The 22,922-nt window shown below is 49.7% G+C and overlaps 1 protein-coding gene across 10 annotated transcripts in view; it reads right to left on the reverse strand.

The window, feature by feature from the left end:
* Positions 1 to 22,922, reverse strand: part of ITSN1 (intersectin 1) — a 223,426-nt gene that overhangs the window by 19,520 nt on the left and 180,984 nt on the right. For all 10 annotated transcript variants that reach the window (XM_073231403.1, XM_073231404.1, XM_073231405.1 and 7 more), the window contains 2 exons: positions 5,504 to 5,625; positions 3,778 to 3,884 (listed from right to left, as the gene is read on the reverse strand). In XM_073231403.1, the coding sequence (XP_073087504.1) occupies positions 3,778 to 3,884; positions 5,504 to 5,625 (229 nt within the window). The remainder of the gene's footprint in view (positions 1 to 3,777; positions 3,885 to 5,503; positions 5,626 to 22,922) is intronic.

Consider the following 22,922-nt stretch of genomic DNA (forward strand, 5'->3'; position numbering starts at 1 on the left):
AAGGGAATAAAAGGACTATCTACCTTTCCCTCCCTTTGTTTTAAATAATGGGTAAAAAAGAAAAAAGGAGAAGAAATATCACACACATATCACCACTGTTTTTTGGAAATTAAACCAGTTTTTGGGTTCTGGACTGTAGACTAAAGTTGTCCAACCAGGAGGCAGGCCCCTACTATGTACTCCTATAGTCAGTCAGGCCACTATTATGACCAGACACTGGTTAGTTTCAGCTGTTGGATCCTTCTGGGATGTTCTACTGCACAGGCAAGACTCATGGGGACAGCTTGGATGAGTTTGAACAGAGGCTGTCACCAGGCTTGAGAGTCACATGACTCAGCTGCTGCAGCTGTGCCTTTTGATAACTGATTCATAATCTCATATAAAGGTTTACAGGTTTGAGGCCTTGACCTATGTCAGTAATCAATCAACTAACAAACATCTCAAAGAGTGCTCAATGTCTGTTGGGTGAATGAGTGCTCCTAACCCTCTGAGGTCCACAGACCAAGTGTGGACAGTCAAAAGAGCTGGCATTTATTAGTATGTCCCATGTGCCAAACACGTCTTATATGTATATTACTTATTATCCCTATTGGCTATTGGCAAACCTGAGGTACAAAGCAATTGAGTGACTTGACCAAAGTCACACAGCTAATAGGTGATAGAGGCAGCCCTAGAACACAGGTGACCTGACTCTGGAGCCTGCAATTTGCAAGCATGTGCATGAGAAAATATGTGCAGTGCGCAGCCCCACCTCCACACTCAAGCTGCCTCTGCTCCTGCCATCACAACCAGATCCCTTTCCACCTCATCGCCCTACCCCCAGCCCAAGTTCCTTTCTTCCTTCTTTCTCCCCATCCTGTCTTTACCCACTGAGATTTTTTAAATTTGTTTTCTACTTAAAATAAAATGTTGTCCATTTATAAGTTAGAAAGAACATAAGTCAAATACTTTATGTTCAAGAAAAACACTTTTTTGTTTTCCATGAAGAAGCTCTTTCATTTCTTTTCTTTTTTTCCATCCAAGGAGGCAGGCAGGAAATGATCTTGATAAAAAAAAAAACATTTTCCAACACCTGGGTTTGCATGACTCTTCCTCACTTCTGCATCCTTTCTGAGATTCCTTCTGACAGCTGTCCCTAGGGGCCTGAGCCTGGCTCTTAATATAAAAAGGTTCTAGATCTTTCTGTCCTACTCTGTTTATTAAAGACATAATTACTCAGCTCTTTGCTCACTAGTAAGAGATCTAACCATCAATTTTAACCCCTAACCAGGAACATCATAGTAGGAAGTCCACATATTCCAGTTACCCCCCTTTTGGTTTTCATTTTATTAATTTCTTATTTATGTTTGATAAATCCCATGCTGGCCCTTGGATCTGGAGTGGCAGATACCAGTAGCCCTCGAAGAAGTGCTGCTTTAAATTATCTTTATCTGCAAATGCCTCCCCCTTCCAGCCTGTCAGGAGCCCTAATATCTCCCCTTCAGTGGGATGATTCATTTGCATGAAGAAATTAAGTCTATACAGCAAAGTGAATATAACAAAATGTTCATTGTACAATCTGCAATATGGTTGCTCACCTTACAATTCTTTCAATTTTTCTCTATGTTTGAAATTTTTCATAATACAATGTTGAAAAGGGGGAAAAAAACAGAAATCAAGACCCTAGAATGCTCTGTTAAACATTTTATCTGGAAGATGAAAATATTAGCCAATTTACTGAAACTAACTAATCAGGTCATAGGCGGAAGGGGATGGAGCACAGGGACGCTGGGGCTGGAGGGGGTGGTACCATGCACGTGGGCCCCGCTTGACAGTGTGCCAGCTGCACACCCAATGAATATCCCTCGCTCCTCAGAATACCCTTGTGTGCTAGACAGGGCACGAACCATGACTGCAATTTCACAGGTCCCAAAAGGGTCAGAGAGTGATCTGCCCAAGAAAGCTCTCCAGAATAAGTTAACTGGAGCTCAGACAAAAATTCCTGGTTCCATGTTCTTTCCATCAGGAGCAGGCTCAGTATGGAAGCTACAGTGGGGCCCTGGGTGTCACCCACATAGCAGCCCAGGGCACAAGCTCACCTTCTGTGTGACTTCAGTCAAGTCACTCAGCCTCTCTGAGCCTTATTTCACCACCTCTGGCAGCCCTCTGAATTCCTACCACCAGGACCCTGGAGCACATCAGTGCTAACAGGAGGAAGGAGCATGCAGGCCTGATGCTGACAGAGCTCAAGAAAGAAGTTTTGCTTCCCTGATGCGAGCAGGAAAGAGGAAAGACAACAGGACAGTATGCTGAGCATGTCTCAGCCCAGCCCTGTGTGGGGAGGGGGCGCTTGAGCACCAGACACACCTGCCACCCACCCCCACTGACAGCTGCCCAAGGAAAGGGCTTTAACTTGTGGGTATATTTTCAACAGAAAGCTTTCGTGTCTATTTTAAAACAGTTGCCTCCAACACTTTAGGGTTCGTACTTGCAGGTTCAGGGGTTAACTAACACCCCGGCCCCCAGGGGACAAGGCAGCCTCTCTCCGAGGCCAGAGGGGGTGCTCAGTCCCTCCCACCAAGGGCTCCTAGTAACAAGCCTCCCTGGTAGGGTACTATTACCATCCCCATCTTACAGACGAGGGCACAGAGGCCCATAGAACAAGTGACCCGCTGGAAGGCCTGCTGCCAGCAGGCAAGAGCGGGCTTTGTGCCCAGAAGTGTGACCCAGACCTACACTCAGAAGCTTCTACAACACCTCCTCCAGGAGGGTAATGGAAACACTTTCTCTAAACACCCCCTGGGGTCATCGTGGATGACCTGTCTTCCCGAGGATAGAGAGAGCAGATGTTACATTTTTTCTTCACATCCACCTTCCACCTCTCCCTCCATCCCTTACGCACTCCTGAACATACTTAAGAAAGTGGGGACCTGAAATCATAGAACAACACAGGGATGACCTTTAGGAACTGGCTGTTTCCCAATCACATGAATGTAGAGATTAGGGATGGACACAGGTTCCCCCAGCCCAGGAGAGGGTGGCCTTGCCTCCCAACTGGCTGTATCACCACAAATTTGGTCTGTGTTCTTGGCAAGTGATGTTATAATGAGGGCCTGGCAGACACAGATTTCAGGTTGTTGATTTTTTAACAGGAGGGGACCTTTATTATAAGGTGATCTAATCCCTTCATTGTACGCACAGGAAAACTTGGGCTCAGAAAGGAAAGGCAGTGAGTTGGGCCCCAAACCCGGGTCTCCGGACCGCTGGCCCAGTGCCTTCTCCCTGGCCCTGCAGCTGTCTCTGCCAACTAAAACCAGAGTGAAATAGAAACCACTCCAGGCTACTTCTTGGAGAGTTACCCTGAGGAAATGCCATTGGCCGTGGGCAGTGAACAGTTCCGCTGTTCTCCATCTACAGGAGGCAAGGATGTCTCAGGAGACCAACACTCCCCCATGGGAACTAGATCTGGGGGAAGGGGTGTGGGGCTGCCCCAAGCCCCAGGATGGAGCCTGTCAGGATCAGGAGCCACATCAGTCACATTCTGGAACTTCTAAAACCACAGTAAAAGAACTGGGATGCTTGGCAACTGGCTCTCCGCAGTGAAAAATGTGGGTGGTGTTTCCAGAAAACATTGGGGCTAACATGAGCATTGGTGCTTGTGAGTGGAAATGAGCAGAAGAGGCAGAAAGAACACAGGGAGATATGCATGGAGGGGACACAGGACAAGGCCACAGAGAAGCGCTAGCGTGTGAGCACAGAGAGGGCGAGGCAAGGCCGGGTTAGAGGAGAGAGGCTTACTTCAGCAGTTTGATATTACACATAATCAGCTCCTTCCAGTTAACAAAAATCATAGCACCCTCTTTTTCTGTCAGCAGCTCAGACTCCATCAGGGGTTTCTGAAAGATCTACAGATGCAGAAAACGAAGCAGTTCAGAAAGCAAACAGTTAGCTCACATCTCAAACGCGCGTGCACACGTGGGTCTGCTCAGAGCAAAGGGAAGGACCAGGTGCCTGCAGCTTCACTGGGAGGCCCAGAAACTGCACGTCCCCCTTAAGGCAGAGTACCTGAAGCAGAGGGATGGCCCCTCCTCTGCCTGGGGTTGGCACTGTTTTATAAGGGAGGCCAGCTGAACCCTAGAGACAGGCCTTAAGTCCACCCGGACAGAGCCCAGAGGCCTGCACCAAGTAATGCACACTCTTACTATCCACAGTGGGGACGTGGGGGCTTAAAGACACATGTGGGTGCAGGTGGCGCCTCCAGTCTCCCCTGCAGATGTGCTTTGGACACTCTGAAGGGAACAGCCCCAGGCAGCTGTGACAGAGCCGACACCCACAGGCCTGGTATGAGGTGGATGTGGTCCCTCTTCTGGGCTCCAGGAGATAAATGAGCCCACCCATGCTCCTTGTGGTCGGGTGACTTGCAGTAAAGCGCAGATCTCTACCCAGCCTCACCTGCTGAGCCCCTCCTACAGGGGGGTCATTACCTGCATCGGAGGCCGGGAGCTTGTCCGAAGCTCCTCTATTTCCAGTCTTTGAAATAAACTTGGCTGGGCTGAGGCTGTTCTCTGGGAGCCCTATTCATCATGAGTCCTTAAGCTGATGTTGAACATGGCATATATCAGACCACTGTATAAAAGTGCCATATCTAAGGGGGTGACACCCACACCCTAGGTATATTTAGTGACAATCAAGAATATTGAGACAGATACTTGAAAAACTACCATTTTTAATTGGCACCAATGCTTTCTATGCATTACTGGCGACCATGTGGGCCAGCTGCCCATCCTGCCTCCTGTACTCGTTCGACACTGGGTCATGCCTTGCCTGGCTGTTGAGACTATCAGAGGAGATGGCTTGCAACTGTTCAGTGGGGTCGTGCGGGGAGGCAGGAGTTTCTAAACAGTACTTTTCGAATTGTAGGGTGACCCTGACATCCAGTTCTGCAAAGCTATGACCCCAACATGGCAACTTCCTGTATGTACAAAGGGCTCCTTGAAAAGCAGGGGTCCCCACCTCTGCATCTCCCCATTCACCTGGACAGGATGGCCAAGGCCCTTCAACAACTACCAGGGAGGAGAGATGAAATGAGGTATCATCGGTACAGGGGGCGCACGGGGACCTGGGAGGAAACATCTTCATTCTCAGCAGCAGATTTTTCTCAGGGGCAATAGGTAGCAGGAGGAGCGACTTGAGATATCGGCTGGACGGCTGCCGTTTTCAGATGCCAGCCCTGAGGGCCAGGGAGACGGTGTGACGCGCTCTGTGGCATCAACCATTTGGTGGCTGAGCCGCCACATCTCTGAGCAGAGCCTAGACTCCCAATCCACAGTCCATGTGCCCCTCCCATGGGGCTCCGCACGGACTCAGCTGTCCCTTGGCAGAAGTGATCTCTGCCCCTCTGTGGTATGACTCCTAGTTGGCCATGGATGGGAACCTGACTGTCTTCTCGTGGGTAAGACTCTCCCATGTGATTTACTGTCAGAAGCTCCCCACAGAGCAGAAAGGTCCCCACGGCTACAGTTACCTCTGTGACCAGCTGCAGGTCATTCACATAGTTCTCCTCTGTGACAATGAGCTCATGGATGTATCCTTGTCGCTTCCTTTCAGTTGGGGTCAACATATCCAAGAGATGTAAGTCTGAACACCCTGAAAAATACAATCATTGGGGCAATTTAGTCCAAGTCTGGGGAAGCCTTCACAGTAAAGATCCCCAGGGTCCTCATGCCTCCTGGGCCCTGTGGTCTCGCTTCAGTTGGACAGTGTTGTGGGGTGAATCGCATCCCCTAAAAAGATATGCTTGAGTCCTAACTCCTGGTACCTGCGAATGTGACCTTGTTTGGAAACAGGATCTCTGCAGGTGTGATCAAAATTAAGATGAAGTCATACTCAATTAGGAGGGGTCCTAATTCAGCATGACTGGTGTCTTTATAAGTAGGTGGTTCAGAGACAGAAAGAATGTCATGTGACTACAGACACAGAGACTGGAGTGACTTGTCTACAAGGCAAGGAACACCAAGGATTGCAGGCAACTGACAAAAGCTAAGCAAAAGGCTTGGGGCAAGTTTTCCCCCAAAGCTTTCAGAGGAGATGGCACTGCCAACACTTTGATTTTGGATTTCTCATCTCCAGAATTGTAAGAAAGGAAATTTCTGTTGTTTTAAGCCACCCAGTTTGTGGCTATTTGTTATAGCAGCCCCAGCAAAATAATACAGGTGGCACATTCCAGCTCCATGAAACCCTCTAAAATAATGTTAGGAGAGAAGATTTAATAACAGTCGGCTTGCATTTTCTGAGGATCCACATCCTGCAGGCGCTGTACGAGGAGCTTTACACTGACAGCTGCGTTTAATGCTCACAATTGCCTCCGCTTCACAGACAAGAAAACTGAGGCTTACACAGGTTGATTCACATAAGATCTCTTAGGTGGGTGATGGGGGAGCCAACAGTCAAGCCCTGACACTCTGACTTCAGAGACTGGGCTCTAGCCCATGCTTCCACTGTAAGGTCCAAGCTGCAGGACAGCGTAAGGTTTTCCTGGGTTTAGTTTTTGGTGGCTGTGCTGAGGCTCCTGATGGGCCCAGGGTCAGGCCAGATGCAGGTGCATCCAGACGGAGCTGGATAAATCCCTCCGGACCAGGCTGCTGCCCTGAGCCTGCAGAAGTGAGTAGTGAGCCTGCAGGGGGCAAGGAAACCCTTTCAGCTGCCCCCAGGTCCCGAAGGAAATGGGCTCTCCTGGCCTGAGACGGGACACACACGAGGTGATGCCTGCCCTGGCCTCTGCTCACCTAGCTGGTTCTTTGGGGTTCTGTGCCTCAGATGTTCTTGGGTTATCAGCAGAGGCTGCCCCATGGCACAGGCATCCTGAATGAGGAGTGGAGGAGTTTGGTTCTTGGGGGTACCACATGCAGGTCTGGACCCACCTCTTCTGAGCTGGTGTCTCTTTACCTTTCTTCAAGGGAGTCCTCATTTAATCACAGAATCTAGATCTGTAAAACATGCTAGGAGGTGCCCTGAATGTAGGTGGAGGCGGGGCTCTGAGTTCCATTCATTTACTTCTCTCATCCCTTCTCTCCCCACAAGGGGGTGCAAGAGAGCACGGTGTGAACACCCCTACTGGGGAGCAGTGTTTCTCAAAACATGTTGCCCGGAACAGCAGCAGGACCTGGAAACTTGTTAGAAATGTAATCACGCCCCAGCTGAATAGACTACTGGGAGCTGGGACCCAGGAATCTGCTTTAACAAGTTCTCCAGGTGGTTTTTTAGGCACACTAAAGTTGGAGATGTCTGCTCTGACCTATCAGGGGTTCCTCAGGGCTTCCATCTCCTCCCAGGGGGGTTATCTGGGCTCATGACTGATCTAGTATATATGCTGGAAGCTTCTGTAAATACAATGATCCTTCTGAGGTGAATGATATCATTGACTTCTTTGCAGAGTCTGGCTGCTTCCAATCCAGGCTTGTCCCCTCCCCTGGCCAAATGCCCTTTCTACAATGCTGTAGCTTCTCTTCCTGGGACAGGACAAGTCCAGGGAGGGCAGATGGATGCTGGGATGAGCCATCATTATGTTAACAGCCTCCACACCCACCCGCCTGAGACCTCATTCAAAGCCACTGCCGTGCAGCCCAGCTCAGATTCCATAGGGCCACGAGCTGAGCACGAAGCTTCACACAGGTCTGCAGATGAATCTGGAACTTGGACCCTCTGCTCAACCACCAGCTTGGCCCAGCTGTTCTTCCTGCTTCGGGGTGTTGGTTGTGTTTCATTGAAACACAGCAATGAAATCTCAGGAAGGAAGCAAGTTATGATTGCGCACTTGTTCAGCTAGCCTTCTGCCAAGACGCTGCACGAGCTCTGGCTGGTGGCAAGCTATGATGCCACCAATTTATAACAAAAGCCACCCAGGAAACACGCTTCAGCTTGGGGGGAAAACATCCCATTCTTGCCCTTTTCTCACCAAACTTTCCTGTTAGTGAGTCAAAGAACCAGAAGCAAGGCTATTTCTTGTTACAGGGCAGAGCAAAGCCCTTGCGTTACAGGGACGTGCACGAGCTCTAATGGAGCCGAGTCTCCAGGAGATTTCTTTCTGCAGGGGATATTAGAACCCTGTACAAAGCTGCAGTTCTAAAACTCACCTCACAAACTCCACCCAGGGAAGTTTACAGGGATACAGACATCAGGCTAGAAGCGGACACTGGCTGGACCAGTCTTCCAAACGTCTCTTTAGGTCACAATTTCCCTTGGAGAATCTGATGGATGCTTACAACCTCTGGTCCCAGAAAACCCCAACAATGCACACAACATACACACACATTTCATGCACAACTGTATAGGGCTCACTGGCCCTCCTGAGGCTTGTTATGGACTAACTGGACAAGTGTTTACTGAGTCCTGCCATGAGTCCGCCACCAGCTGCTGGGTGCTGAGGAGTCACAACGGAAGAGGAGAAGTGCCTGTCCTCCAGAGCACACAGCTAAAAACCCTGGGGTCTCCAGCTGGGGGTGGTACTGCTCCCTCCCTGGGCCAAAGGTGTTACTGCCTCCCTACTCCACACTAAGAGTGACTCTGCCCCGACGAGGCTGGGGAGGGTACTGCATCCAGTCCCACCCACGGGGCTGACGATGCATTCCTGGCGGTCACGCGGACTAGAGGGGACCTAGAATCTGGTGGGCTGGACCGGGACTGCTAAATGACCTGCAATATATACAGGACAGGGAATGGCCGACCCACATGCCAACAGCACCCCACTGAGAAACACCGGCGCCCTAGAAACTGCCACCCAGACCAGGTCACACTCTGCTCAAGTACCACACAGGAGGCCAGAAGACACTCTCAGGCTGTGGAGTTGGGAACAAGCACCTGTGAGGAAAGAGGACTGGTCTGGCTTGCCCTGGATTTCAGAAGTTCTTCCAAGTTGAGTTTTACACGGTGTGGTTTTGAAGAAGCTCAGAGTCAGAGCAACAGCCGAAGGTCCAGGATGTATTTGGGCCATTGGTCCAAGAATCCCAGGGCCTGAGGCGAGTTTGGAGTGAACCGGAGTTCTGCTGCCCAGGGGGCAGGGGACTGAGGGGGATGCAGGCCTCCTGCTCCAGGCGGCTCTGGCCTTCTGGTCAGTCCGCCTGGCAGGCCCAAGTCAGAGCTGGTGGAACTGAGAAGTCGGGGGTGGGTGCTGTGTAACTCGGTTGCTGGACCCTATACTCCACCCCACACAGGCCCTCCTGCCAGCCTGCTGGAGACAGGGGGTGGCCCAGATGGCCTCTCCAGGATCCAGGACACAATGAAAAGCAAAGATTTTGTGGGAGATTCGTCTCAGCATTATATGCCAATAGTGTTGGCTTGGCATCATCTTTTTTAGCTGCTGAGCTGCCCATAGGATTGTTTCAAAAATTCTTGCTGATGAATGCCAGACAAGAGAACCATTAAAGACTTGAAATAGGCACTTTTAACTCAAAAATATCTTTCCTTTGAAAATTTAATATTTAGAAAAACAAGAGAGTCAAAAAACTCCATTATTCAAAGTAGGGCAAATGGAAAAGACATTTCAAATACGAGTTTTCTTTAGGGGTGGAGGGACGTGGTCCTTCTCTCCTTTGGGAATCAGGATAAACATGGTTTTCTGGCTGTCTTTCTTGGTGAAAAATGAAAGGATAAAATACAGCAAATAACTTTTCATGGACAACTCAGTGTGATGAGGGATTCTTATAACTAACCATAATCCACTCACAGCTGAAATAATATTGCAAATGACTCCAGCAGTTAAAAATGCTCCCCACTTACAGCCCACCTAAAATTCCTAATCTATGTGCTGTCCCTTATAATTTCATATAGTTAGACATATTTACAAAGTGGAGAGAGCTGCCATGCCCCTTTGGAAAGAATTGATTCTGGAGCACTGGACAAAAGTATGTGAAAGTCTTACCCAGAAAGGCCATCTTGTCCCCTCAGTGGCACAATGTCCCTACGAACAGCATGATCTAAATAAATTGCTTTATTATAAAAGTATTACATGAACCCATGCTTATTGTAAACAGTTCAAAGGATACAGAAGTGTTGCTGATAAAAAATGAGTACCTCCCCTCTCTACCCATCCCCATCCATTCTACCTTGTTTCCCAACAAAGGCCAGAATTTTACAAATTAAGCCAACCCCCACAGTAAGCTGGCCACTGAGCAAAGCAAATAAACAGGTTTCCTTCCTGTTACAAAAGGGCCAAAATATAAGATGGTCGGTATTTATTAAGTTCCTATGAAGTCCAAGAGACACAGACATAAGCAAGATAATGCTCTTGTCCTCAAGGAAACTCACAGCCCTGAGGGAGCCCCGACATGAAAATTAAATTTAAAGTAGGAAGCAGTAAAAAATGGGCCTGTCAGCTGTGGCCACGCTGGGGATGCAGGAACTCAGGAAAGTAGATGCTCCTCATCAGGAGGGAGGAGGATTCTGCAAGGAGGTCCTCCATATCAGGGAAGACAGGGCCATTGTGTTGGGGGTGGAGGCCACTGTGACAGGTAAATGCAGGGAGCTGTGGGAGATAAGGGGTGGGGAGAGAAGGAGGAAGGTAAGGTGGGAAGTAGATTACAAGGTCTTGATGCGGGAGGGACCAGGGGAGATGGCTGAGTACCACCCAGCAATATGGAAGTTTGGGCAAAGGTTTTTCATCTTTAAGTGAAAGAATATGCCAAGGTCTCTGGGGACATTCAGCCCAAATCCTCTAGCCAAAGGGCCCCAGGTCAGCAGGATATGGTTACGTGCTCTCCTGGAGCTCCCATCTACACAGAGGGCTTCTCCAGGGTTGGCCTGAATGTAGGAAACAGGGGCTATTTGCTCTGGTCTCTCCTGCCAGGTGAGCCCACTCCCCCAAAGGCTGTCCTGGATTCTCCCGGGAAAATGAATCCATTTGTGTTGCCCTCTGCCTGCTGAACAGAATGCATGCGTGGGGTGGCCTGTCACGTGGGACAGGCAGGTTAAGCCCACAGTGGCTATGACATCAAGAGGGCTCTCTGGTTACAGCACTTTGTCCTCCACCCTGCAGCTGAAGTCGGAATCCCCCACCCCCACTCCATTCTCTGAGCTGTGAACTTGCATGTTCCTGCTGTGCGTGGTGCCAGGGTCTGGTGATGAGTGAGGTGGGCTGGGTCCTTGTCCTTCAGCAGCCTTGGTCTGCTGGGGGCTTGGGCATCCCATCCGGACTCTGATTCTTGCCAAATTGCAGGCACTTCATAGCAGGCATCCTGCAATTTATCAGTCCTGGGGACCTCAGAGTTGTAAATCCCTAAGACTGGGTTTTTATGGGGTTCTAGAGAAGCTGGTGGGCATGCAGGATTACAATGAGCTGAGGGAATGCCACCCAATGGCACCAAAGATCCCCTGTACCTATGTCCAGCTGAGCCCAGGCAAGCCTCAACCTGTCCTGGGGGCTCACCAGGCCCAGGAGGGTGGGTCCTTCAGGGCACTTCCATTCAGCTGCACTCAGGCATAACCCAGAGGCTTAAAATGCCAATGTGGCTTCTAGATAAAATGTTCCCCCAGGAAGGGAAATCCAATCTATCTGGGCTGCCAGGCAATTCAATGACAGTTGAGAAGTGGCAAAAATCAAATTACTCTCAGGGATAAGTCATCTCCTAATTTTCCATAAATAAGAACGTTAGTAATTTTCTTTATTACAGGCATATCATTCATGGCTTTATGAACGACACCGGCATTCCTGGCACGACATCAAGTGCCCTGTGTCATGCATTTGGTAACTCATTCCTGGCCCCATTTCTGTCACCATCCCTGTTTTTCTTTCTTCCTGAATTCCTGCTTTCCATGCATGCTATCCTGCAGTATCTCGGGCATCCTTAGAAGTGGTCAGGAATCAATTCTTAGGGTACACCAGGCAGACTGGGGTGTTATAATGGAAGTGCATGCACACTTGCATGGGAATATGAGGGAGGAGGCATTCGTTTTGACTAGAGGGATCTGGGAGTATTTTCCAGAGGAGGAGGAATCTGAGTTGGACTTCATCAGGCAAATGTCAGGTGGGTGGGTAGCAGTGAAGGATCCAGGCAGAGGGAGCAGTTGGGGAAAAGGAGGAAAGAGTAGAGTGCCTGGAGCCCAGGAAGGCGAGGAAGAGGAAGCAGATGCTGGGGTAACAGGGAGCAAGGAAAGGTAACACCGAATGCCACTGGAGGTCCCTCGGTCCCCAGCATTGTACATTCCTGAGTTAATTTAATCCTCACCAATAGTCCTACTATTGGTCCTATGGTAGCTACTGTTGTTATTCCCACTGAACAGACAAGGACACTGAGGCACAAAGAAGTTAAGTAACTTGTCAAAGCCTCAGTTAGTAAATGGCAGAGGGAGTTTAAGCCGAGTTCCTGCTCTTAACCACTGTGCCTCTCACCTTGCTGGAAAGGCGATGTATTAGTCAGCTCAGGCTGCTGTAACAAAGTTCCCCCAACGGGGCAGCTTAGACAACGGACATTTATTATCTCTCAGTTGTGGAGGCTGAAAGTTCAAGATCAAGGTGCTGGCTGGTCTGGTTTCATCCGAGGCTCTCTCTTTGACTGGCAGATGGTTGTCCTTTCTGTGTCCTGATGTGGCCTTTCCTCTGTGTGCGATCATCTCTGGCAACTCTGTTTGCCCAAATCTCTTCTTATAAGGACACCAGTCAGGCTGGATTAGGGCCTACTCTAACGGCCCCATCTTAACTTAATGACCACTTTGAAGGCCCCATCTCCAAATACAATCACATTCTGAGGGACTGGGGGTAATGCTTTGGCATCTGAATTTGGGGGGCACAATGCAGCGCACACCAGGTGGGGAAATCTCGAGGAGGTTGTGAACACCGGAGGGAGGCATCTACATTTTGCCTTTGGTTGCAGAGCCTGGGAAGGTTTGGGCTGAATTTCAGGAGGAGTGCCACGGCCCTCAAATGTGGCTGCCCATCAGAATCACCTAAGGAACTTTTACAAAGGCCAGTGTCCCTGCTGTACCCCAGACCAATCAAATGCAACTGATACGGGTGGGAACCAATCGTCTGTCATTTTTAATGCTTCTGAGTGGTTCCGATGTGCAGCCAAGAGTGAGGACCAGTCCATCCAAGGGAAGACTGCCTGGAAATCAGGACACCTGGTGCGGAGGGGGCGCAAGATTCAGAAACTAGATCTATCCAAGCATGTGTAGCATGAGGCTCCTCAGCTGCCAACTGGAACCCAGCCCAAGGCAGGACACTCAAGCCACACGTCCAGAGGGACATGATGGTCATAACCACAGAATGCCATCCCTCACCCATGGCCCAGAGCCCCGAGGACCTCTGACACTCTTCCTGGAGGCCACACTGCCACCACCTGGTCCCCAGCTCTAGGGCTAGAGCTTGGAAGGTCATTCTGCTCAGTGGCCTCATTTTATTGGTTGGGACATGGGAGTCCACACAGTAACTTCTGCTATCAGGAGGAAAAACTTTGCTCTTTCTGTCTTGGGAACTGGAGAATCAGAAGGAAATGACCAGCTTTTCAAAGAGTGGACCTGAGGGGGGTCCCTACCTGTTTCTCTCCCAGTGCATTCCTACAAGTCCCTGCCAAGAGGACACTCCTGTCTTTGGAGCCTGAGGCTGTCAGGGGCTAGTGGCAGCCGGGTGGGTCTTGGCAGCCAGGTCTCCTCTGCAAATAACCCCTGGCCCACCAGTCTTGGGCAGCCCCAGCTCTGGGCCGTCCGGGCTAGGGGGTGCTTCTCATCCCAGTGGAACTTTCTTCATGAGGGTCTAAGAATAGCCTGGTCCCTTGTGCCTCTCCTAACTTGGCAAAGTGACCCAGTTGGAATAGACACAGCCCGAGCCCATGACATTTCCTCTAACTGTCAGCAACTGCCCAGACAAGATCAGGTCCCTGCTTTCCTGAAGCTGCTGCTCCAGCGAGGGGAGACAGGAAACCAAAGGCACACATGGCCATATCGCATTGAGGGTGCTCAGAGGATGACGAGTAACAAGTCCTATGATTAATGGGCTCCCTCCATGCTCTAGGGTCTTCTCACATGAATTTATCCTCTGAACAGCACGGTTTGTGCAGGCCCCCAGGACACACGCAGTGGGGACACTGAGCACTGGGAGGTGGCCTTCCCCTCACAGCCCAGCTGGGGAGGAAGGATGAGCCAGAGGAGCAACTGAAGGCAGCAGCCCGCCGGCCGTGAGCACTGCCTGAGCAAGTGCTGTGAGCACGGTGATAAGCAAGTGTACAAGGCAGACGCTGCCCTCCAGTTTCTAAGCCACCAGGGAGGCATGCATCACGCAATAATAAACCACATGGGGGGAGGAGCCATCGGTATTTATGAGTGCGGTGCCTGTGGAGGTCTTCATGGGGTACAGCCCAGCCTCCAGGGGGCGCAGTCGGAGCAGGGGCTCGGAGTGTCTATGTGCCTGTGCATCATCTCTACCCACTCGTCTTTACGGTGAGAAGCGACCAGGAGCTCAGCAAAGAATAAGTCATGCAAGTCAGACAGCTGGGCCGGGAGGCAGAGAAAGGCAGGGGGTGAAAATGGGTGGATGGAGGTGGGGAAGATGGGGTGAGGGTATCCTGCTTAGGGCCCATCAGAGACGTCAGCTTGGCCCAAGAGACTTGAGAAGGTGGTGAGGAGACTGGTGACAGAGGGAAGGTTCTGGTTGGGTAATATTCAACAGAGTGGGGCCAGGTGATGGGGGTCCACACATGGGAGCCCACCACCTCCCACTGGGTGTGCAGGCGCATGGAGACGGGAGGTGCCGAGGCTCTGGGAGGTTGAATCATGGGGTCTCTAAGGAGGGAAAGTCTCCACAGCCACGCCACCTGCATCCACCTCACTTCCTCCCCAGGGTGGGCCCACAGTGCCACAGTGGGGACAGTGACGTAAGTGGACCTTTCCATCAAGTGGTCTGGAGGTCAGAGAAGACAGTTTTCAAGACAGCCAGTTGGAAACCCATTGGGACAACTAAAGCCTGGACTCGAAATGTAGCAGAAAGAACTAGAAAGAACAGTAGTCAGGATGCTAGAGATCAACTCCACAAGGAGCCCTAGGGCTTCACCTCGTCCAGTCTCAGCATCCTTCCTATAAGCTAGAGGCCCGTGGGCCCTTACCCTGCAGCACCGGAGACCTGGAAGGTTCTTAGGTGACGGCGGCCACTCCAGCTTTCCCGTCAGCAGCTCAGAAAGGAGGGCGCTCACTGGGGAAGGCTTCCCTGAGTAGTGATGACTGAGCTGTGCTAAAAATTGAGCACAAATAGATATAAATGAGGAGCGGTGTGGAGATGGCTGACAGGCAGGCTGGAGAAGAAGGGGGCAGATCAGGCATGGCCTTGCAGACCAACCACAAGATTTGGGTCTTTAACCCACAGGTACTGGGAACCCCTGGATGATTTTAGCAGAATAGTTCAGTTTTCAAATGGCTCTCTGCCCATGGTGTGGAGGAGGCTGGAAGACCATGAACCAGGAGCAGAGACCAGCTAGAAGCCTAATGAGTGGTCCTTATGGGAGGGGTGGGGGAAGCTCATTCACCCTCAGGGCCTTTGCAAGTGCTGTTCCTCAGCTTGGAATGATCTTCCCATGTGGACTCGTTCTCTGCAGTCCGATCTCCTCCCTCACGTCAGCTCTGCAAAGAGCCTTCTGGGCCTCCCATCTACTACAGCCCTGGCCCCCAGTCGCTCTCTGCCCCACGCCACCGAGTGCCAGCTGAAATGGCTTGCTGGTTGTCTGCTCCTTCAGCCCACAAGGGACGGGGCGCCTGAGTGCCTGTGTCCACGGAGCACCACCCTACTGCCTGGTCACATATTCCTCAGCCATGATGCGCAAGGAGCTGTGGGAGAGCAGCTGCTTGCTGGGGAAACCCGGGCAGGCTGGGCCCCTCCTGAACTCCCAGGCATTGTCTGGAGCCTTTGACAGCACAAGGTGAAGGGAGGGGGTCTTCAGGGGACTGGTGGGTGTACCTCTGTCCCTAGAGGATGGTGGGGTGGTGTCACATCAGTGGAGGCCTGTCCCAGAGTGGCGGGCCTTCCCACAGGGCCTCAGAACTACAAGGCAGTGCCCTAGGAGAGGGGTAACCTGGCTTTGCCCCCTCTGCTGGGGCAGAACACAGGCCTCGTGCTCTGCTGGAGGCCCAGCAAATAGAGCAGAGGCGTCCAAACCTGAAGCCCTGGCCCCTGAGAGGCAGCTCAGGGTGTGTGCAGGAGAGCAGTAGAGAATTAACCTCCCCATGCCAGCATGCTGGGGGCGGCTGCTCTGGAGACAAGTGCTTTGGGGGAGCACCCCCTAGACACACCCCCTAGGTCCCTTATCCAAGCTGCACAGTTGCTTTAAAAAAACTGAGCTGCTGCCAGGCATGTTAGGGGCTTGAACGTTCCAGTGTTTGCTGGCAGGAGAACACAAGGCCCAGAACACAGTGATGAGAAATAAAGAAGCCAGTGACTGAAGGCATCTGTGACAGGTTTATTGTGGAGCGCTGCATGGGCCTGCCAACACAGTCCACAGACATGACATTTAAAAGCTTTGCACATTCCATGTGCTCGGCCGGCCTCCCCACCGCCCACCATGTGAAACACGGGTGGCCCTTCCCCCTCCACCACCAGCCTGCCAGTGGGGCTGGGGGTCCTGGCACGTCGGCAGGCATGGGGAAGGCATCTGAAAAGCTGCTTGCTTCCACACGGGTGGGCCTCCTGCCACTGGAGAAAAGGGAGCCCTCATCTCTGCCCAGATGAATGAGATGTCTGAAAGTCTTAAGAGAAGCTGTCCAGTCTTTCTTCTCTGAAATCCCTAATCAGCAAAAGCAGGTTTTTTGAAAAGTCTTAAAATGCAGTCTTAAAGGCAAGTATGTACTGGTGACTTACTATCTCCCAGGTGTTACTGTTCTCTCTCCACATGGAAGTGAGGAAACAGCAGCACTAGAGGGTCAGTCACGCCCACAGTCACACAACGCGAGTGGCAGAGCTGGGCCTGGACCCCGTGCTCTACAGCGCCACCCTGTGTTGTTTACTAGCCTCTGAAAGGACCCAGGATACAGTTATGTGGGTCTCCCCACCCCCACTCTGCCTATAGGAAAATAAAATGTTCCAAAATTTAAGAGAAATGGAGTGGAGCATTATACTGAGCTTGGAGATAAGCTGTGCTATTTTACACAGTGCCATGTTTTTCTGGCAGAGACCAGGAACGGACACTGAGAAATGCTAGCGACAGGTTCTCTGGGTGGCACAGAGCAAGGGCATCTCCGGCCTCTGGGAAATCCACCTGCAGTCGGGGGCATGGTGGGGGGACTAACGGCTGAGAAGGCCCACCGCATCTGGAGCTTGTACACTGAAAAGGTGCAGCAATGGGCACAATCTTGTCCAACAGCTCCAAAGGCCCATGGCAGCCGCAGCTCTGGGTGAGCCCGAGGGAAGCGGAACCCATTCTCCACCCCTCCGCAAATGCAGCGTGACTACATGGAGGAGGTGGCCCCGAGGCCCTGGCTAGTCGGGGTTGTTCTCCTCAAACAGGGTGCTGTGGAAGAGCCCGGCAGAGTCTGGGGGCTGCCCTGGAGGTCATCGCTCCCAGACCTGCAAGGTACAAAGTCTGAATAATCCCAGGGGAGCATCTCTGCACCCTCTCTCTGCACAGAGACCTTTCCCCATTTTCCTGGGGTGCCTGGAATGCAATAGGTGGATCCAGTGTGCATGATGTGTGTGACAGGGACTGAGGGGGCCAGGGACAGCACGGGACATGGGAGGGGAAACCAGGTGAACGGGGCTGTTCAATACTGTGAAAAATGGCAGATCAACAGCGCTTTCCCTCTCCTGGGTTACTGAGGAGAAACTACAGCAAGAAGAGGAGCTGTTCAACTTTAAAACCTGATGGGTGAGTGAAAGGAAGAGGTACTTCCTCTTTTGAAGCTTGCAGCATCACTGGCACCAGGTGCCAGGCAGATGTGGAAGCACCAGCCGTCAGCCTCCACCAGAATCTTCCATAGAGTTCTATTTATCTGCTTCTGGCTCTACCCTGACCTCACCATTTCATTCACTGTTACTAAGCTACAGACGTAGGCATTGTCACCTGTAAACCGCTGTGTCTGTCACACACACACACACACACACATGCACACAGCCACATATGCAGCCTGTTGAGAACATAAAACACTGACATGGTAGCTTCTAAGTGGTAATACACATGACAGCAAGCCACACTGACACAACCTTATAGCCAATTCTCCTTTTTTACAAACAACCCTTAATTTTTGTGAATCAAGTCCTATCATTTAAAAAGGCCTGGGGAGTTTTCACTTTAAAGAACACAGCCTTTCTGAGAGGCAGTGGAACCCTCTGAAATGGAGTAATTACACACCAGGAAACGTTCTGAAAGTCTGGTTTCCCTGTGTGGAGTTTTCTTAAAGAAGGGCCCAAGAGAACTCTGGCTGAAGTGAAATACTCAAATAAAGCTACGGTGATCTGTGACTTTATGTTTCCCTATGCTACCATTTCCAAAATATCAGACACTCTGAAGAAGAGGCTATTTTTCTGTGCATTTTGGGACTGCTGCCATTCATGTAGTTTCCATAAAAACTCTTCTTGGGTATTTTTGGAACTAAAAGGAATGAATAGGATTAACTTACAATTTTGTAGAAGAAAAAAATGAATGACTATTCACTTTCCCTCAGAAATGATTTTCAGTTTGTCAAGAAGTAGGACTGACTGACTGGCCAGGCCTGTTCCCCAGCTGTGATCTGGGTGGGCGCTTCTCCACCTCCTGCCAGAGCGGGGCCCTCGCCCACCTGAAGGCTGCCAATCCCTAGCGCCCCCGGTCCTGTGCCTCCCCACAGACCAAATGAGCACGACTCGAAGAGTAGCCCCTTCCAAGGAGGCTCACATCTACAGGGAAAGGGAATTGCAGAAATATCTCGGCGGTGTGTACGGAGACCTGGAACTCTTTGACCTGCTCAGTCAACAGGTATTTTTGGGCACCTAACCTACTGTGTGCCAGGCAGTCATCAACAGTGTATTGGGTTGAACCACAGGAAATTGCTGTTTTATAGGTAACAGGAATGTAGACAATGTCATATGTTTAGACGTACTATTTAGAGGGGTTCTCCTGAGCTAGTGTTACAAGGTTTTTCTTTTGATGAGATCAAACAAGGTGTAGTGAACACTGTCAACCTGGCAGGGGAACTTGGGTCTGCCTGGTGGCCTTCCAGAAACAGGGCAGACACCAGTTTCTCCCACACATGGGACAGTGTAGTGTAGTATTCTGTAATGTTACAAAGGAAATGAATCCTTGCTTTAGGTCAGCTTCCCTCAAACACTCTTTCATGCAGAGCCAGTCTGAGGTTTGGGCCACATGGCCGCGACTGTGCCTTCAGCCCCCTCGGCCTGGCTCTGCATGTTGGGAGGCAGTGGCCTTAAGAAAGCAATTCAAAACTGCAAAATGAAGGTGATCTTATGTGCACTCTTCTCGTCCACATGCCTCTGGAGCAAAATGTACCCAAAATTCAGCTGCAAATATATTCTCAGACAAGTCAAGACCAATTACAAAGTTACATGATGTAGTAACAAGTTATTTTTGTTTAAAAAATAGCCCCCCCCAAAATATGACATCTTTAAGTTCTTGGCCCAAAGGAGAGCCTTTCACTTTGCTAATTTAATTAGAAGTAAGATGCTTTCTCTCTCTTTCATTCACGTTTTTGTTAACCAGGTTCTCTGAGAACTTGCCTAAAGTAATTTAGTACAAATTGCAGAGAGTATAGGAAACAACCGAGAGTAAGATCATTTAAAATAAAAAACCAAGGCTCTGGGACCATTTATGATGTAGATACATAGGAAAAACTTATCCACCAATCAAGTTTATTCAACAGTAGTTACTGAACAAGTGGGGCGGCCACCAACGAAGGCCACTTGTTGGCCGTGAACAACCAGGTGAGCATTAACCACGAAGCCAGTGGCTGAGACTAGGGTTTCTCAACCTTGGTTCTGGTGACATCTGGGGCCAGATAATTATTTTCTGTGGGGAAAGTCCTGGACACTGTAGCATACTCAGCAGCCGCCCGTCTCCACCCACGAGCTGAAAGCAGCATTCCCTCGGGTTGGGGAGCACTGGGTCTAATGGATCCTCTACAGTAATGCAAACTAAGTGATGTGTGAGGGGCAAGAGCAGTTTCTTGGGGGCATGACCTGGGTCAGCTTCACAAACCCAGAAGGAGTCCTGCTGGAATGATCTAGAGAGAGTTATACAGAGTATAGAGTATCACCCACCTTGACATTGAATCACTTCCAGCCAAACTCAAGGCTGGAGAAGAAACACTGGTTTACACAGGTGAGGGGTCCTGAGCAAGAGTTGGGGCTTGCTGCCTCAACTGCTGCTCCACGGGGGGCAGTGATAAGATCTCTCTGCCCACCTCCAGGCCTTTGCACATCCTGACATCACTGCCTAGAAATAGCCACTTCTCTTCCTGGCTTCATCCTACTTATCTTTCAGATCTCAGCTCAATATCACTTCTTTCCGGAAGGGCTCTCTGATCCTCTCCCTGCAGCTGCCCTCCCCTCCCTCTCTGCCTTGAATGTCTGCTCAGTGGTGACCAGCATCCACACTTTCCTCGCACAGCACTTACCACACATACACCACATCTGCATATATGTATGCTGCACTCGTTTGGTTTTCTGCTTGCTTTTCTCATTAGAACATGAACTCCATGAGGCCAGGGACCCTGTCTCTACTGGTCGAGCAGCACACTCTCCCCAGAACCCAGCGGGGCACCCAACACATGATGGCTCTCTCCTCCAAAATATTTGCTGAGTTGATGGAGATCACTTTTCAACTTAATGGCAGAGGAGGACCAATGAGTGAAGTTCATGAATGGAATCAAGCACGTGGTCATAGTAGCAAACAGTTCTCATCAACATGTATGCTGATTTATTCCTATAAAGGCAAGAGACTGGAGTGTGCAAGGCAGAAACAGATGGCAAACATGTCTGGAAGATGTGAAAGTTTCCATCTTTACCCACATATTTTTGGCTGTTCAACAGATCCCCTTATTATGATACATCTTTCAGAAAAATGTTTTGTACTCTGACTCAGATCACACACCTGTCAATGTGTCAATGACATATACTGAATGCCCACTGAGACAGTTAACTGCTCAGCAGTGTGGTCTTCCTACTCTTCAAAACCAGTATTAAAAGGGACAATTGTTCACGCTGATCAGGGAGGGGAGGACAGCAAGGTGAGAGGGAGGGCCATTCAAAGAAGACTCGCTGGGGATCTGATGATGCCAGTATTTCAAAGAGCACACGTCACAGTGGGCACCCGGGCAGCAGGCCACCTGCTGGCATCTAGCCCGTGGGGGCCCCCGCTGCCACTGCCAGGCTCCAACATCAAGAACACAGAGACATTTCCATCTAACTTTTATATGAAGAATTTAATTATCTATACACGTAACTAATCCAAAAGGTTGTATTACAGTTGTTAAAGCCGCAGGTTTATATATTTATATATTTTACATTCATATCCATGAAAATACTGAAGGGCGAGTGGACGAGGAGGAGTGGCCCTCATCCTCTGCACCGCGTGAGTGGAGAAGGACCTCTGCACAGTCGCCAGCACAGTCTCCACAGAGAGAGAGAAACAGAAGGAACTTCAGGTTAAAAAGCTGGGAGCAGAGCTGCCCGACTGTGCTTGAGGCTTCCCCCACCTTATTTCCTGTGCTGCCGGCAACGGGCATTTTTATTGAGAGCTTCCAACTAGTGTTTGAAAGACAAACATGGCTTCAGCTAAACACATCTAACACATAAGTGGACCATGAGCTCCATTTCATATTAACCTGTAGAGATTCCACAGTCTAGTTAAAAAATGTAAACATTGGAAATTAATTGCAGGGAGACTTCTATACATTCTTCCTTGTCAAGAAAATTACTTGTTCAAAATGTGTCATCCCATGAAAAGTAACTAGAATAAAACGTAGGGTAACAAAGACTTTAAGAAAAGGTTGCGTTGATCTAACAACCTGAATGGTGTTGGCTACTGAATTTATGGTATGAAAACACGCAAAATTAAAAACCCCAAACAGGAAACACTAACTCAACCAGATAAATCTGAGACTGAACAAAAACACAGGTGCTTTCTTGTGTGGCTACAAGGTCACTGTGCAAAATAAAATTAATGCGCTATGATTAGAGCATCATACAAAGTAATATGGAAGGAACTAACTTCTTATGTACAGGATGTATTATTACATGCTCAGTAAGGTACATCTGATACACACACACAAGCACAAAACACCTTCTGTTTAATTGGGCTCATTCTACACGTCTTTAAAACAGATAGACTGAACTCTGCACTTCTACGGTAGGGAGGAACCCAAACTACACAATTCAGTTGGTAACACTGGACAAAGTGAAAAAAATACATCAAGTCTCAGATTTATGGACATTTGGAACATTTTTTTTCATAGCACATGCAGCATTCCTTGATAGTGGGTCTTTTTGCAAAACCAAAATAGCAAAGAAGTAATTTACTTATTTTTATTAAAAGGCTAAAATATATATTTCAAAATCATTTTATAACTATTGAAAGCACCTGTGCAAAGGTGGGGGGAGTCAATTGGAGTCACTAGGAAAGCCACAAAAGGACCCACTACCCTGTGTATTTTTGTAATTTTTGCTTCTATCTCTGCAAGTAATAACTCAACATTGCCATCACATGCAACTAAGGTAAAATGAGGTAAACTGCTCTGCAGTGAGTTCTTCTACTCAGAAGGCAGTAGGTGATCATGCTGGAAGTCACATGATCAAGGCTGCATCTCCCATCATCCCTCTGGGCAGTGATATGGGATAGTGGGTCTCTTTGAGGACTTTCAAGCCTGAGGGGGGGATGGACAACATATGATTCCTAGAAAAAGGAGGAAAACAACACATAAGCAAAACAAAACAATGAGCAAAATTCAAGCTAGGAAAATGAGTCAGGCATGTAAACAGCATGGTGCCA

Source organism: Manis javanica, chromosome 3 (genome assembly GCF_040802235.1).
Source record: "Manis javanica isolate MJ-LG chromosome 3, MJ_LKY, whole genome shotgun sequence".
Lineage (NCBI taxonomy): Eukaryota > Metazoa > Chordata > Mammalia > Pholidota > Manidae > Manis > Manis javanica.